At 38.1% G+C, this 18434-nt stretch overlaps 1 protein-coding gene across 6 annotated transcripts in view; it reads left to right on the top strand.

Annotated features, from left to right (window-relative positions):
- Positions 1 to 18434, top strand: part of RAD54B (RAD54 homolog B) — a 99390-nt gene that overhangs the window by 64989 nt on the left and 15967 nt on the right. For all 6 annotated transcript variants that reach the window (XM_038579775.1, XM_038579773.1, XM_038579774.1 and 3 more), the window contains 4 exons: positions 647 to 786; positions 2907 to 3197; positions 7241 to 7416; positions 17430 to 17691. In XM_038579775.1, the coding sequence (XP_038435703.1) occupies positions 647 to 786; positions 2907 to 3197; positions 7241 to 7416; positions 17430 to 17691 (869 nt within the window). The remainder of the gene's footprint in view (positions 1 to 646; positions 787 to 2906; positions 3198 to 7240; positions 7417 to 17429; positions 17692 to 18434) is intronic.

Below are 18434 nucleotides of genomic sequence, written 5' to 3'. Positions count from 1 at the left end.
TAGGATTAGTGAAGATCTCAATATGTTCTGAAAACTTTGACAGATAATAGGTGCCTTCACTGAGTCTTTACTAAGTGTTAGTCACTTTGCTATAGTGTACACACAGTATCTCTGCTTTTCACTGTAATACCACCAGGGAAATTGTTATCTTTCCACTTTTATAAGTGAAAAAATTCTGAATTTAACTTAAAGAGCTTAAGAAACTTGTCCAGAGTCACACAGCTGTAATAATGTTAAGAATTACTAACAGTTACGGAACATTTATTGTGCTTTAGGCACTGTTCTAAGTATGGCATATGCATTAACTGATTTGATCCTCAAAGCCCTAGGAGCTCATTTTATAGAATAAACCGAGGTCTGTAGCTTGCTCAGGGTTACTCAGAGGGTAAATGATGCCGATGGGATTTGATCTCAGACTAGTCAAATTTCAGAACCTGTGTGCAACCACTATGCTGAATTTAGTACACAGTTAAAACCAGAGTTAAATGTTTATATGTTCTTAATATTTTTGTTCAACTGGATTTGGCTGCTTTTTCTCAGCCTTAAAGCCTATATTTTAGTTTTCTTAGGGGAGAGGGTACAATTGTCTACAAATACCTGTGACTGTAAAACGCAATCTTGACCTTTTCATCACTTTTTTCTTTAGGTACTCCAGTTCAGAATGATCTTCAAGAATTTTTTGCATTAATTGATTTTGTAAATCCAGGAATATTAGGCTCTTTGTCATTTTATAGAAAAGTATATGAAGAACCCATCATTATATCAAGACAGCCTTCTGCTTCTGAGGTATAATTTACTTTTGTAAATAGGTTTAAAAAAAAAAAAAACAGTATGTCCAGGAAAGTCATCCACAACTTGGGCATTCTTTAATTCTGGAAAAATTAAATTCGTGAATTCTTTATTTTTCCCACAGTCCTTCAACTCTTCTTGCATTTTATTTATTATTATTTATTCTTGCTTCAACTCTTCTCTAAGGACTTAGAAGGTCCTTAAAGGCCAACACAACAGACTGCTTTATTTTAGAAAGTATCACATTAAAAAAGTCATAAATAGGTACATCACAAAGAGTTATAAATGACAGTAAACCTGTAAAAATATTCATTTTTACTGCTGTTGATGAAATAACCATAAAATAACTTTTATACTCTTATGTTGATGTTTTAGTAGGTTCAATTTACATAGGAATAGCAAGTATAGATGAGAGTAATGTCCTCTACTGGTTGGAATGTAAATTGGTCCAACTGGAGACAGTTTGGCAGTATGTATCAAAAGCCTTAAAATTGTATATATTTTGTGGTATGGCAATACCACTTTTAGGAATTTATTATAAAGAAATACTCATAGATATTCTTAAAGATTTAGCTGTAAGGGTAAAAAAGTATAAAACTAAAGGAAATAAATTGTAAACAGACATTTCTAAAGGTAGGAAATTGGTTAAAGCAGAGTCTGTATATTGTAAACACAATGTATTTCATTAAATCTAAAATAATACCAATTCTAATATGCATCATTATTTTATGAACCACTAAGGAAAACATGCTATCAATTATAAGAAGTCATTGATTATAAAAGGCATCTCCTGAACTGGAGATGTTAATGTATAAAAAAAAAGTCTCTGAATTAATAAAATACGATAATCAGCGAGTATTTATTGAGCATTTCCCATAAACCAGAAAGTATACAAAATCATAGCTTATGAATATATTTAATACCATGGGAAATGTCCAAAATACATTATTTAAAAATAAAATCACATTCATTTATTTACCTAGTACTTACATGTGAAACACCTATAGTGGGGCAAATACAGTGTTAGATACTAGGGAATGTGGTGAAAAGCCAAACTGACCAGTGCCTTGTTCCCATGAAGCTTAAACTATAGAGATCCTATTTTTGTTACAAACAGGAAAATAAAAGTAAAAATAAAATGTTAAATACATTTACATATTAATATAAAGACAAGACTTGGAAGATGTACATAAAAGTCTTGACAGCAGTGGTTGTTTCTGGTGGATTAAAGTTGGTTTTAATTTTCTTATTTTTGCATAACTGTTTTGCTTAACTATTCTGACTTTTCTTCAGTAAACCTATTTCTTTTGTAATAAAAGTTGAAGGTGGTTTTAATATAGGAGAATTTTTCATGATTTATATAGAAATGAATATATACATATGGGATTTTATTTTAAGCTTCATTGTGAAATTATGTATGCTCAAAAGAATTTTTTTTTTTTTTTTTTTTTTTTTTTTTTATTGGTGTTCAATTTACTAACATACAGAATAATACCCAGTGCCCGTCACCCATTCACTCCCACCCCCCGCCCTCTGCTCAAAAGAATTTAAACGTGTATTTCACTCATACTGTGAGTTTTGACTGTGGTAAAAACTTAGAAATGAACTAAAGGAAACAAACAAATTGGAAACTAACATTTCTAATGAACTATGTATACTGATTTTGAAAAATTTAGCTGTGCCTTGTGCCAGTAATTTCTTCTGGGCTTAATTTTAGGATCAATAACTTGTCAAAATATTTGCTTCCAAGAATTTACTGAATTAGTTCTTTGTTGATGATTTTAGGATGATGTACCGTGACAGTCTTCACATGAGAAAGCTTACTTTTAGAATAATTTAGTTTGTAGATTGTTGATTTCTGATGGTTCTTAATGGTGCCAATAAGCTTGCAAACAAGGATTAGGAGACTGGCTTCATTTAATTAAATGATTATGTTGAACATTTAAAGAGGTGGTAATTGTTTTTTCTATCCCAAACTCATACTGCATTTATTCTGTAAAGAAAATCTGAAGAGACATAATCAGTAAATGGTTTATTATTATAAAATGTTTAACATTCCTTTTAATTGCAAGTATTTTTTGTTTATAAACACTTTTAAGTCTGTGATTTTTCCACAGGAAGAAAAGAAGTTAGGAGAGAAAAGAGCAGTTGAACTTACTTGCCTCACTGGACTCTTTATTCTTAGAAGAACTCAAGAAGTCATAAATAAATATCTTCCACCTAAAATAGAGAATGTAGTCTTTTGCCGACCAGGAGCTCTGCAGATTGAGCTTTATCGAAAGCTGTTGAACTCTCAGGCTGTCAGGTTCTGCCTTCAAGGGTTGTTGGGAAATAGTCCTCATCTAATATGTATAGGAGCTCTTAAAAAACTGTGCAATCACCCCTGCCTGTTGTTCAACTCTATAAAGGTAAGTAGTGTATGAGATGTGTCGAGGATATGAGCTAAGCGTTCTGTGTATCTGAGAGGGCAGATAGGACCAATCCCAGGGGTTGCATTTGTGGGTTTTCCAGAAGCTTTACGGCCTCTCCTAGATGTTTCATCTGTACAGTTTATCCAGTCTTTTATCCGTTGAGAGCATGTCCATATTCATATGGATGTGGACAAATGGATGTGAGGCACTGCCTTCTAGACTGTGCCCCATGTCTTTTGGTATCTTGTCTAATACTTTGCTGTGGTTTCTCTCCCTATTTTAGGTATATAGCCAATCAGTTTTGTTTAGCGCAAATATAAAATTTACCATGGAAAATAATGTATTTTTTTTCACATATAAAAGTAATATATGATACATGTTGCATGAAGTTTATAAAATTCAGAAAATCAGAAGAAAATTGAAGTCATCTGCTGGTTAGAATTTAAATTGGCACCACTGAGAGATAGCTGGCAGTGTGTATCAAGCCTTAAAGTCATATATGTTTTGTGGCCTGGCAATACTTTTAGGAATTTATTATGAAGAAATAAAACTTTCTAGCCAGAAACCCCCCCCCCCCATATTTTGGTAATAATTATCTTAGCCAATACCTAATAAGCACTTATCATATACCAAACATGAAATACTTTTCTAGCATTATTTTATTTATTCTTTACAAGGCTCTGTGGAATAAGTATTGTTATTACCATCCCCACTTTTTGGTGAGGAACAGGGGCTCAAAGATAGGCATATATAATCTTATTTTAGAGAAACTTTTTTTTTTTTTTAAGACTTTTTTATTTGAGAGACAGAGTATGAATGGGGTTAAGCAGAGGGAGAGGGAGACACAAACTCCCCATTCAGCAGGGAGCCCAATGTGGGGCTTGATTCCAGGATCCTGGGATCACGACCTGAGCCTAAGGCAGACGCTTAACTGATTGAGCCACCCAGGCTTCTCTTGTTCTAGAGAAACTTAATTTTAATGATGTTATGCTTACTATTTTAAAATCTACTTTTTTCACTAAATAAATTGTAAACACTTCCCCAATTTAGATATCTTCTCCAAATATGATTTTTAATGGTTATATAGTTGAGCCAACCATTTGGATACTTAACAAACATAAGGCAGTTTGGAATATAGTGAGAGTTTTCTGTTTTAGAGTTATCCAAATCCAGAATGCCTGGCCAAAGAAGTTACATAACAACTATTGATACTCTGTTATCCACAGCTCATTCCTAACATTTTATTAGAACAATTTTGTTGTTATTTTTTTCTTTAAACAGTAAAATAATAATTTGCAAGCAAGACAAAAGAAAACCTGTGGATGCTGTATTATGCTTGAGGTCATTAGTTATATATTTAGAAAATGCAGTGTTCTAACCAGAATTCTTCAGGTTTATCCTAAATGAGTTATATTTACATAGTTTATCATAGGAGAAGTCTGTAACTCTTTACTGGCAGGATTATAACAATTTATTAGTCAACTTTTTAAGAAACATTTTATACGCAGTAATAAAAACTAAACCCTTTGGGCGTGATGCCCAGCAAAAATAGAAGCCAAAAATTCTTCCTTAAAAGGTAGACTTTATCTTAGCCCAGAATGCACCAGTTAACTAGTAGTAGGCATAGAATACTACAAGCTTCCAAAAGGGTACATAATTTACAACTTGAGCCTCACTTGGTTAAGTCTTTCCTTTAACATCTTAGCAAATAAGGATCAATAGAAAGTGGCTGAAATGAGCCTTCCACATGTATAAGTAACCTTTAAACAGTGTTTTTATATATATGTTCCTGTTGAAACTAGGTTATTTTCCTAAATTCAGTCAAAGTAATGGGTTTCTTTTCAGGAAATGTGAGTGAAATGTAACCAAAACTAATAGTAATTTGTGCATTATAATCTGGAAAGCTTTAAAACTACACTTGTCCAGACCTCAACACATATGGACTGATTCCAAATCTCTGAGAGTAGGACCCAAATATGAGGATTTGGAAAACGTGATTCCTCAAGTGATTTGCTTACATGTTCCTGGCTGAGAACTTGTGCCGTAGGATCACCATCTCCCTTGAATTTTGATTTACTATTCACATGACAACTTTCTGCTAATGATTTGGCCTTCCTTGTGGTTTTCTAGAATGCGTTAGACCAGTTGGTTTATATAGGCAGGTCTCCTTTGAAAGTCAGTAAATTTATGTTCTGACTTAATCTCTCAATTTGATTAGTATGGCTCATTTGCCTAGAGCTTAAGCACATTCAGTTTCTGAACATGGAAAGTTGTAGACTGGATCCTGGGTCTGTGGTCCTTTGATGGCCTCTCCAATGTGTAAGCATTTTAGCAGACCTAATCTGAAGAAGCCAGCAACTGTCTCTTTCTCCTTGTAAAAGTGTGATTTTACAATCCCAGCTGTGATTTTAATATCTTAGAGTTCCAGGTATTTTTAATCAAGTGACTTTACCCAACTATTGCTGTATTTTGAGACTAACTCAAGTTAAAATTAATACTTAGTGCCCAGCATCTTATACAGCAGTGCCCCCATGATGTTCCTGGAATTATTATTTTAAAAAATATTTATTTATTTGAAGGAGAGTGAGCCCAAGAGAGCATGCACAAGAGTAGGGAGGTAGGGGCAGAGGGAGAGAGAGAGAGAGAGAGAGAGAGAGAGAAGAGAGAGAGAGAGAAAGAGAATCCAAGAAGATTCCCTGCTGAGTGTGGAGCCTGATGCAGGACCCAGGACCCTGAGATCATGACCCAAGCTGAAATCAGTGTCAGACGCTTAACCAACTGAGCCACCCACGCGCCCCTGTTCCTGGAATTATTAAAAAGGGAATACAACACACATGAAAACATAAGTATAATAAAGTATTTAGGTAACTTCTCAATTAAATAAGGTCAAAGCTGAAATGTACTTTGTAACCATAAAGTTTAAGAGTCAATGTCTGCTACCCCCCATCCCAAAAAGGGCTGTAAGTAATCAGGTGGAATTTGCATTGAGTCCTTAGGATTGGGATAATTGGACAGAAAAATGAGGACGCATTCCAGGCAGGTGGAGTACGTTGAACAAAGTTTCAAAACCAGTGACAAATCCAGCAAATGTGTGAGAGAGGAGACCAGCCAGCCTCAGAAATTTAATCTAAAAAGTGATGTCGTGGGAACCCTGGGTGGCGCAGTGGTTTGGCGCCTGCCTTTGGCCCAGGGCGCGATCCTGGAGACCTGAGGTGGATCGAATCCCACGTCGGGCTCCCGGTGCATGGAGCCTGCTTCTTCCTCTGCCTATGCCTCTGCCTCTCTCTCTTTCTCTATCATAAAAAAAAAAAAAAAAAAGTGATGTCGTTATTAATGAATGTATTTCTAGTTTTCTAGAATTTCTAGTATTCACATGTCAGCTAGGTGCTTTTGGAGGAGGAACTTCAGAGGTGCCGATAATCACGTTGGAATAAAATTATTCTAAAAACTATTAGTAATATAAACAAAAATATTTTAAGTAAGAATAAATTTCTCTGTTAACTTAGGGCAGCATTGTTCCTTCTTGCAGAAGAAGTTGATAAGCTTGAGTAAACTCTTATGCTTGATTCTGAGTATAACCTGGGAGGTGCTGTGAGAAGCCCTCAAATCAGGAAAGAAAAGTAATAGAGGGAAGGGAGAGAAGAGGGGAGAAGGGACCTCAGTAATGAGAAATCTCAGGGTTTGGGAGAGAACAGACGTGTATCACTGCATGCTGGTTTCCTCTCTCAGTTTCTCTGCTGTTCCCCACTTCCCCCTTCCCAAGGAACGAATAGGTGGGCAGTGATGCTGCCCCCTAGGGCGAAGATCGGCGCTAGAGGACTGCTTCAGAACCACTGTGTTGAACTCAGCAGAGTGCTCGTTACCTTTTTCAAAAATGACTGAATCAGTAACCTATAAAGATTTACATAGTAGTTAGCTTGATTTTTTTCAGGTAGATATTAATCTTCACTACCTCCCCAACCCCCCGTAATTTTAGCATTTTTTCCTCCTAATTAACAGAACAAACATGAACCAGTGTTAACAGTCATCCTTTTGAATAGGAAAAAGAATGTAGCTCAACTTGGGATGGAAAGGAAGAAAAGAGTCTGTATGAAGCCTTGTTGGATGTGTTCCCTGCTGATTACAACCCTCTCATGTTTTCGGAGGAAGAATCAGGAAAACTACAGGTGCTGTTGAAGCTCTTAGCAGTTATCCATGAACTTCGTCCTACTGAAAAGTAAGTGGCCGATTTAATGAACTTGCTTATAAGCGCTCATGGAATTTTGGCTTAGATTATCCTTCCTCTCTTCCTCCTCCTTTGGGATCATGATCTTTATTTAAGAAAACTAAATCTAAAGTAAATACATATATTCACAATAACCCAGAGATGTCTTTTGATTTTTAACACCTGATTTGTTCCTTAATCTCTTTCAGAAACCCTTCTTCTTTTCTGTCTCTCGGATGTTGACCTTTCTTGGGTTTCTCTCTGGCTGCCGCCTTGCTCCAAATAACCTTCCTTGGTTATCTCTACTCCCCTCATTTCAACTCTCATTCATACAGTATTGATTCCAAGTCTATAACTCTGGTCCACCCTATCTTCTCCTTCCCATGTCCTTTTTTCTTATAGCAGGCATCTGAATCTCCTGATGGCATGTCAGGCGTTAAGCTGCAGGTATCCCCAGCAGCTTCATCATTTGCCATTGCAGACCTGATCCATTTTCATCATTCATTGGCTTGATGAATGACACCATAATCCAGCAAAAATTCTAGTTCTTCTAGATTCATTTTTCTCCTTCACTCACCCAACACTGTCGGTCACTAAATTCTGTTGCTCTTTTTTTCTTTTTAAAAAGATTTTATTTATTTATTCATGAGAGACACAGAAGCAGAGACACAGGCAGAGGGAGAAAGAAGCAGGCTCCCTGCAGGGAGCCCGATGGGGGACTTGATCCCAGGACTCCAGGATCAAGACCTGAGCTGAAGGCAGGTGCTCATCCGCTGAGCCACCCAGGCGTCCCTGATCATTATTTCCTAATCTTAGAACCCACCTCCTTTCCGGTACCAAGATTTTTGTTTTGACTCTTGTAACTAATGATTTGGGTTATGATGGTCTCTAATTAGCTACTTTCCTCTTACTTTCAACCTTATTACACTATCAGCATTGCCCTAAATTAGATTTCTGAAATACAAATGTGAACATATCACTCTCCTTCCTTAAAAATCCTTTGAAGACTCCTAATTGTCTTCCAGGAGTTTCTGAAATCTTTAAGCACATTTGGCAAGACTTTTCATGTTCTGGCTTATGCTGTATTTTCTGGCTTTGTCTCCCACCTCTCCTTCATGCTTACCATGCGATCTAGTCATACCAAACCACCTGCAGGACCTGTCATTTCCTCCGCTTCTTACTCTCTGCTCGTACGTGGCGCAGGTTCTTATGCCTCCACGGCCTTCACTTCTCATTCACCTGGCCAGCTGCTTCTCTTCATTAAGACTCAGGTCAGAGTCTTCCTTTCAGAAGCTCCTGGCCTCAGATTGAGTTAGATGCCCCTCTTCTGCTCTCCCTTTGTATCTTCTCACATTATATTATAATGTTAGTTCTCACATATTAGTACTTATAGTACAGGGACTGTGTCTTTTTTTTTCTTTTCATTTTTTTAAATAAATTTATTTTTTATTGGTGTTCAATTTGCCAACATACAGAATAACACCCAGTGCTCATCCCCTCAAGTGCCCCCCTCAGTGCCCGTCACCATTCACCCCCACCCCCCGCCCTCCTCCCCTTCCACCACCCCTAGTTCGTTTCCCAGAGTTAGGAGTCTCTATGTTCTGTCTCCCTTTCTGATATTTCGTACCCTTTTCTTCTCCCTTCCCTTATATTCCCTTTCACTATTATTTATATTCCCCAAATGAATGAGAACATACAATGTTTGTCCTTCTCTGATTGACTTACTTCACTCAGCATCATACCCTCCAGTTCCATCCACGTTGAAGCAAATGGTGGGTATTTGTCGTTTCTAATGGCTGAGTAATATTCCATTGTATACATAGACCACAGCTTCTTTATCCGTTCATCTTTCGATGGACACCGAGGCTCCTTCCACAGTTTGGCTATTGTGGACATTGCTGCTATAAACATCGGGGTGCAGGTGTCCCGGCGTTTCATTGCATCTGAATCTTTGGGGTAAATCCCCAACAGTGCAATTGCTGGGTCGTAGGGCAGGTCTATTTTTAACTCTTTGAGGAACCTCCACACAGTTTTCCAGAGTGTCTTAATTATCTTTGTCACAAACTGTGTGAATTAAGGCAAAATTACAGAGAAAATATTGTAAAATACTAATTACATTTAATTGTCAAGTGATCTTGCATAACCTCTTTGGAGCATTTATAATATCATTTGACTTGTACATATTTTTAGGTTTATTTTTCATAACAATGAAGGAATTAAAATAAGGAACACTTCTATGAGGTGTTTAATATAGTTTGATTAAAATGTTTCATTAGGTAATATTTCATATGTACAAAAGAACATGTGTAATATATATGTGCAGATGTGGGGGCACCTGGGTAACTCAGTTGGTTAAGCGGCAGGCTCTTAATTTCAGCTCTGATTATGATCTCAGGGTCTTGAGATCTCAAGAGCGTCACGTAGGGTTCCACGCTCAGCAAGGAGTCTGCTTGAGGATGCTTTCTCCTTCTGCTCTCTCTCTCTCACTTGTTCTCAAATAAATAAATTTTGTGATCTAGTTTGAATTTATGAGTGTATACTTTTACTCAGACTTAACTATTTGCATTTTTTTTTTAAACTGGATCCTTTTTTCCTTCTTAGGAGGAGGGGATAGATGATGGTTACTGGACAAGGAGTAATGAGTGAACAGTTTTAGGGAAAATGAGAAGAGATAAGGTATTAATATACATGTGAAAATTTATCCCTGAGATATAAACAGAGTTTCCCTCTTGTGGGAAGAAAGGAATGACGAGGAAAAGCATAATTTGGAGGCAGAGTTGGGATAGGATAATTTTGACTGTGGGTCTGTAAAACTGTGTCCTATCTTGTCCTATGAGAGAAGAAGCAACACGTCCATCAGTAGCATAGGATGGGTGTTTGTTCTGCTTTACATTATCTGAAGAGATCCTCTTGCCCCCTGCCCTTTTAAAAATTGTGGTAAGATACATATTACATGAATCTACTCTCTTAACTATTTCTAAGTGCACTGTTCAGTGTTGCTAGGCTCATTCACATTGTTGTACAACCAATCTTCCTCTTTTCATCTTGCAAAACAGAAGCTGTACCCGGTGTATAACAACTCCCCATTCCTGCCTCCTCCTCAGTTCCTGGCAACTACCCTTCTGCTTTCTGTTGCTGTGAATTTGAGTACTCAAGGTCCTCATAAAACTGGCATCATACAGTGTATTGTCTTTTTGTGACTGGTTATTTCACTGACGTTAATGCACTTGAGCTTCATATTGTAGCATGTATCAGATTTCTTTCCTTTTTAAGGCTGAATATTATTCCATCGTGTATATTTTCCACATTTCGTTTATCCAGTCATCTGTTGATGGGCCCTTGGGTTGCGCCACCTTTTGGCTATTGCAAATAATGCTGCTATGAACATGGATATGCAAATATGTCTTCAAGACCCTGCTTTCAAAAAAAAAAAAAAAGACCCTGGTTTCAGGAGCACTTGGGTGGCTCACTTGGTTAAGCATCCGACTCCTGATCTCAGCTCAGGTCTTGATCTCAGGATTGTGAGTTCCAGTCCTATGTTGGGCTCCATGCTGGGCGTTGAGCCTACTTTAAAAAAAAAAAAAAAAGGCCCTGCTTTTGGTTCTTTTGGTTGTATACCCAAAAGTGGAACTGTTGGCTTACTTGGAAATTCCTTTAAAAATTTTTGAGGAACCACCATACTACTTTTCATAGCAACTACACCATTTTACGTTCCCACCAGCAGTGCACAAGATTTCTAATTTCTCCACGTTCTTCTCACCAAGACTGTGATTTTGTTTTTTGATAACAGCCATCGTAATGGGTGTGAGATAGTATCTCCTTTGTGCTTTTGATTTACCTTTCCCTGATGATGAGTGTTGTTGGGCGTCTTTTCACCTACTTGCTGGCGATTTGTGTATTTTCACTGGAAGAATGTATATTTAAGTTCTCTGCCATTTTCTAATTGGGTTGTTTTTTAGGTGTTGAGGTCTGGCCCTTTTTTCCTATGGCCAACTGGATGTAGAGGCCAGGCTTTCCAGGGCTGGGCTGCCTATGCACAAGCATTCTAAGCCTTTAAAGATACGTGGCTAGAAGTGACACCGTTTGGTTTCAGGGATAATATTACTGTCTTCACTGTAACTTCTGTACTACCACTAACTTGAACCAGACAGTTATATTTGAGATCTTCAGGAAGAACTCTTTTAGTACATACAGTGTTTTTGTGCAGGTTAAGGTTAAGGTGTATTAGAACTGGGTGGAGGCATAGCTGAGAACTCTTGACTTGTCCACCAGGTGTCCCTTTTATGGAATTTTTAAAAAGGAAACTTCAAAATTTAAAAACATTTATTTTCCCTCCTGGTTGTTACGTTCATTCACGAGGCTTCACAGCTTGGCAAGCAGGGTTTATGTTGCATCCCTTGTGCATCACTTGGATGGAGACTTTGCTGGGTGCACCTTGCACCCAGATGTCAGTTGCTTTATGGGATAGTCTAATGAAGAGAAAATGAACAGTCTTGTTTCAAAAGTGATATGTACTTGTGTGTGTGTGTGGGGGGGTGGTGGTGGTGGTGGTGGTGCTCTAGACCTCTAAAGGAGGATTGTCGGAGATTCCTTAGTCAGTCACCTGTCACATCAGTCTGTATCTAGCCTTGTAAGAACCTATTGGGGGAAAATATTAAGCTGGATTTTTTTTTTTTTTTTTTTTTTGTCTAGTGAAGCTGTATCAGAAAGAGTGTTTAGGTGATGTTATTCATCCCTATAGTGTTGCTGGGTGAACTGGGGAGACTCCAGGCCCTGAGGCCTCCATCTTGCCCGCCAGGGGACATGACTGGAGGCTCTTGGTCTTGTTCGTCATAACATAGTGGTTGAGCGAGCGGTTTAAGTGAAGAGATTTTTAAAGTGAGAGTACACTCTGGAAATGGGAGAGTGGGTGGGCTCAAGGGAGAAGCTTGGGTCTCTATCTTTTATTGACAGTTGTTACCTGAGGGGTGGGGTACTTATTTGGGGAGAGGATTTCTTTGGGAGCAGGGTTTTACACCTTTTGTCCCTTACCTGGTCAGAGTCTTGGGCCTTCTTTGTCTGGGGCCTGTCTGGTTTGATCTGGCTTCTTGTGGCTTTGCTTGTGGAATGCTGCCAGGATGGGTCACTAGCTTTCTTCGGGTCACTAGCTTTCTTCACAACAGGTCTTGACCCCCTCCCCCTTTTGCTGACCTCCAAGTATTCTGTTAAAGCCTAACTAACTGCTGACTGTAACAGTAATAGAGAAAGGAAAAATGACTGAAATAATATGGAAATGATTTGAATTATGGTAGATTGCAAAAATGGTCTAAGTTCTCCTCCATGTATCCATGTTCCTTTGCTAGATAATTTTGAGTGACTTCCCACTGTGCCTCTGAGCTCAGCCACATGACTTGAATTGGACCATGCAGTGTTGGCAAATGTGGCACAAAAAGGGACTTACAAAGATCTTGTGCATTGAGGCTTGTCCTCCCTTGGGTACCTGTGAATAAGCCTTGGCTGCCTGGTGACCAGGCAGTTGACTACGGATACGTACGTGAGTCACTCTAGCCACAGCCACAAAGGAACCTCCTAGCTGAGCCCAACCTAAATTGCCAACCTACTGTTTGTTTGTTTATTTATGATTCTGTTTATTTATTTGAGAGTGATTTGAGAGAAATTTATTTGAGAGAGATTGGACACAAGCAGGAGTATGTGAGGGATCGAGAGAGATGGAGAAGCAGACTTCCTGCTGAGCAGGAAGCCTGTGAAGCTTGATCCCAGGACCCTGGGATCATGACCTAAGCCAAAGGTAGACACTTAACTGACTAAGCCACCCAGGCATCCCCACCAGCCTACTGTTAAAAAATAAAATTCAAACATGTACATTTTAAGATCTAATTGGCTTTATTAAATGATTCATGAATCAGGCAGCACCATCTAGCAAGAAGTAGAGGGGAGCTCTTCTGAGCTTAACTAACAAAGGTTTTATTTTTTAAAGATTTTATTTATTCATGAGAGACACAGAGAGAGACAGAGACAAAGAGACACAGGCAGAGGGAGAAGCAGACTCCCTGCGGGGAGCCCGACGTGGCACTCGATCCCAGGACCCTGGGGTCAATGCTCTGAGCCGAAGGCTGACGCTCAACCACTGAGCCACCCAGGTGGCCCCAGTAAAGTTTTAACGGCAGAGAGGCAGGGAGGGAAGAAAGAAATTTATCAGCAAGGAATGGATTATCTAAGCTGACTTGCTGTCCTAAGGGGAGTGGAGGGGTCTATCAGTAAACTTCCTAGTATTGACTAGGAAGTTCCATGTAGACTGGTTTATAGGTTACATTCCTGGGGGACTGAAACTGCAGTTACGTTAGTGATTAAGTCTTGGTTCCTGACTTGGGGTCTTGACCTAAGTGATGCCATTTTGGGTCTGGGTTTTCTTTTTAATTCTGCAGTTTGTGAGCTAAATATAAAGTAAATGGTTGTTGTTTTAAGCCACTGGACTTTGGGATGGTTATTATGTAGCAAAAAGTAACTGGTACAGAAATACAAATCTAAATTATTGTTGGATTATCTTTTCCTTCTTAGTGTAGATAATTTAAAAAATTATAACTTTAAAATTGGCTTTATTTCTTGCTTTATAATTAAAACTTTAAAATTTGCTTTTATTTTCTAGTGCTAATAATATATAGGAGATAGTCTTGACTTTATTTTTAATTTTCGCTTAATTATTGAACGTCGGCTATTATAATAAATACTGGTTTTACTTTTTTACATTATTTTATGGTTTAAAATTTTCTTTTTCAAGATGTTAAAAGGCTCATTATAAAATATCAGGCCCTAGTTCTTCTCTCCCTCTGCATCCTGTTTCTTAGTGCAATCACCAGTATTGCCAGCTCATGTGCTGTCACTGCTCTCTTGTCACATCACATTTTCAGCTTCAGAATTTCCTTTGGTTCTTTTTCAGTAATTTCTCTTTGTTGATGTTCTTGTTTTGTCATACATAGTTTTCCCAGTTTCCTTTAGTCCTTTGTCCAGTTTTTTCCTTTAGCTCTTTGAGCATGTTTAGGAGAGTTATTTTAGTCTTTTTTCCACAAGCATATGTTTCTTCCAGGACAATGTCTGGAGACTTATTTTGTTCCTTTAAATGGGTCATGTTTTCCTCTTTTTTCCTTTTAAATGTCTTAATTTCTGTATGAGCCTCACCCCTGTTTCTTCTAAAACCTTAGTTTTCATGTTCTATTCCGCAGGCAGTGATTTCTTGCACCCCCCACCCCTTCCCGTGGCTTCCCCTAGCTGAGATCCTAGCTGCTTCTGGTCATCTGAACTCTGAGTTAGGTAACACTGGTAGATACCAACCCCTCAAGTAGCCTGCAGACAGGTTAGGACTTTGCAGATTCAGTTCACTAAAGGGAACAAGGGGATTGGCTGCCATCTTCCAAACCAAACTGTACTGGGGAGGGAGTAGGGCAAGGGTGGGTAAAAACACCATGAAATTTCCTACCGTATTTTAAATATGGCTTTTTCTTGATTAGGCATTTATTTGTTGTTGTAGATTTTTGATTTCCAGAGCCCCTATAAAATTATTTCAGTCTGTTTCTGGTTGTTCATTTAATGTTTCTATGACGTAAAAAGGACCCGGAACTTCCTAGTCCATCTTGCTGATGTTACTTGTCTCATCCATTTTTTATTTTATCTAATGACTTCCTCTTGTGATTCATGAGAATCTAATGCTCTTATGTCCCCTCCACTCCCTTTCATCCTTTCAAGACAGTTACATCACAGCTTCTGGTTAAATTAGCATTTAATACTTCTGTTATAATAAAGTTGTTATTCACTGCTAAGCCAAATAGCTTACCATGATTGCATTTTCTATCTTGAACAAGTTTTTAGTAGCCCTCTTAGAGTTACTGGTTGCCTTTTTTTTCTTTTTACTTCTTCTCCCCATTTGCTTTATTGTTTGTAAGTATTATAAAGTCTTCCTATATATAACCTTCATTACCTTTCAGTGCCTTTTTCCTATTAGTCTGTAACTTCTTTTGTATTTTCTTTGTCTTCTCTCTTGTCCTCTGCCCTCATGCTACAATTTGAACCAGTCATTCTGAAATTGTGCTGCAGAGCTGTCATCCTGGGACTTTGCTTAACCATCATCTAGAATTTTTTTTTTTTCTTTTCTGTGTTGTACCTTATGTTTCCTGGGTTTCACATTTTACTGGAGCACATCTTGCAGTAGCTTCCTGAGACAGAGGAGATGGAAGGGAAATCATTTTTACTTTGTGCTTGTCTGAAACTTAGTCCTTGACCAACGACTTGGCATGGTTCTAAAATTCTAAAGTGAAACAGTGTTCTTCTAGAGCTTTGAAGGAAGTACTTTACATGTCTTCTAGCTTTTCCAGTTGAGGTGTGATGCCTTCCTGATTTTTATCCTTTGCTTGTAACTTGTATTTTCTCCGTGAAAGCTATAGCTGCTTTTTTAAATTTCTCATGCTTTGAGTTATAATCTTGATGTGCCTTAATTTGGATCATTTTTTCATTTATTGGGTTGGGAACTTCAGTAGGTCCTTCCAGTCTGAAGACCCCATGTCTGGGAAATATTCTCTCTTTCAAAACAATTTCTTTTGTTTTCTTTGGAATTTTTGTTAGTTAGATACTGAACCTCATTGACTGATACTCTAATTCTTTTATCTTTTCTCTCTTATTGGTCATCACTTTTTTAAAAAAAGATTTTATTATTTGACAGAGCAAGCACAAGCCAGGGGAGCAGCAGGCAGAGGTAGAGGGAGAAGCAGACTCCCCACTGAGCAGGGAGCCCAACATGGGACTCTATCCCAGGACCCTGCAATCATGACCTGAGCCACCCAGGCGCTCCATCGCCTTTTTTTTTTTCCCCACCTATTTCCTGGCATACTCTCTTGTTATTATGTTCCAACTCTCCTGTTAAATTTTTATTCTGATTGTCATTTAAAATTTCTAAGATATTTTCTTATTTTTGATTATTCTTTTTTATTGCCTTCTCTTCTTGTGAATGCATCTCTTACTTGAGGATATTAATTATTTTCTTAAAGATGTCTCCTGTTTCCTCCATTGCTCTGTTTTATGGTTATCTTCTTTTCTGTTTATTTGCTTTGGTTTCTATTTTTCATGTTAGAGCCTCACCACAAATAGTTGGTGATCCTTGGTGTCCATTCATATTTAAGAGTGATGCAGTAAAACATTTACTAAACACTCTGTCCGAGCAGGGCTGGTTGACTGGTGGCCTTCACTGGGTAATTAAGTAGTAAACTGGCTGGACCTTTTCTCTGGGGTCATTTAAGTCATCCCAGAGATGAATCTTTCAGTACTATCTTTTTGGGAATGGGATATGAGAGGGATACCTGGTTACTGGTGTTTTGGGAATTGGCAGTAAAAGGGAACTGGGATCTATCCAGTATGCAGACTTTCATTTTGATTTGTCACTATATCCTTGCCTTCTAGAGTTCCCTGGTCTCAGTTTTCTTTGGTTTACTTTCTCCAGAGTATAAACACACTAGCTGAGAAAGAATAGTCAGCTGGTTACATGGGAGTAGAGTATGGGCTCTGTTTACCAGTGCTCATATAATGGCGGCAGTCTAAACTCCTTCCTTCTGAGGTGTCTTAGGATTCTCTGATGTGAATAAATTTGCTCTTGTTTCTTATTAGAATCTCTCCCTTCAGGCACTTAGGTTTTATGTTCTCTATACTCCCTAAGCAAGTCGCCATTCCTTTATTCTCTATTTTCACATGTAGGTATCTCCTTGTTTTATCAAAGGTAGAGTTATTTCTATTTCTCATTGTACTGTTTTTAGAGTGGCTTCAGAGAGATGAAAAAAGATCTTTATTCCAGTTAAAACTAGAAGTCTCTTAGATATTGATTTAAAAATTGAATTTGAAGGAGAACCTATATTTTAATCGTACAGGGTCATTGCTGCATGTTCTATAAATATCACTGGTAGTACCACTGTAGTATTTTCCTTCAGTGAAAAAAATCTAACACTGCTTTAAAATTGTATATAAAGGCTCTTCTTTTTGATTGGCAGGGTGGTGTTGGTATCCAACTACACACAAACCTTGGATATTCTACAAGAAGTATGCAAGCGTCATGGATATACTTATACAAGACTTGATGGACAAACACCAGTCTCCCAAAGACAGCAAATTGTTGATAGTTTTAATAGTAAATACTCTTCTGATTTTATTTTTTTGTTAAGTTCAAAAGCTGGTGGTGTGGGACTTAACCTTATTGGAGGATCTCACTTAATTCTCTATGACATTGATTGGAATCCAGCCACTGATATCCAGGTATGACTATTTATGCATTAAATACACATTATAGAATGTGTACTCGGGAGACTATGCCTGCTGGGGATATGAGGATGAGGAGGATGTATAATAACTGCTGTGTACTGAGCTCTTACTTTCTATCAGGCATTCTATAAGTGCTTTACATATATGTGATCTTCATCATAGTTCTGCAAGTGTGGGTATTATTAGCCCTGTTTTACAGATGAGGAGATGGAAGCTTGTTCTGGGCCACATAACCTGTCAGAGGCAGAGCCAGGATTCAGACCCAAGCCTGTGTATCTCTAGTCTATACTACACAGTTGGGCCTTTGGGATGCTCATGACTACCAGGGAAAGACAACAAAGTGTTGTAGACACTTTTATCAGGGTTTGTAGATGGTATAATAAAGATATTAAATTAGCTTATGTGGGGAAATATTTCAGAAGCTGCTTTTGGTTTTCTTCAGAATACAGTCTATCTTCACGTACTTTGAGATCTACCTATGGATTTGCACCTCATCTGGTGTCTGTGGTGGGGGACCCAAAGACAACCCTCAGGTTCAGTGATTACTATAGAAGGATTCCGAGAACCAGGAAAAACAGCTATACTCATAGTTACGGTTTATTACATCCCAATATCCCCAGCAGGCTTAGTCTCCCCAGTTTGGTACAGACTAAAATCAGTAAAGGCAAACGGCACATGTGGATTTCAGGAGAGACAAGGCACAAGCTTCCAGTTGTCCTTATCCACTGAGGTCGTAC

Source organism: Canis lupus, chromosome 29 (genome assembly GCF_011100685.1).
Source record: "Canis lupus familiaris isolate Mischka breed German Shepherd chromosome 29, alternate assembly UU_Cfam_GSD_1.0, whole genome shotgun sequence".
In the NCBI taxonomy this organism is placed as follows: Eukaryota; Metazoa; Chordata; class Mammalia; order Carnivora; family Canidae; genus Canis; species Canis lupus.
This window is presented reverse-complemented; position numbering and strand designations above follow the sequence as displayed.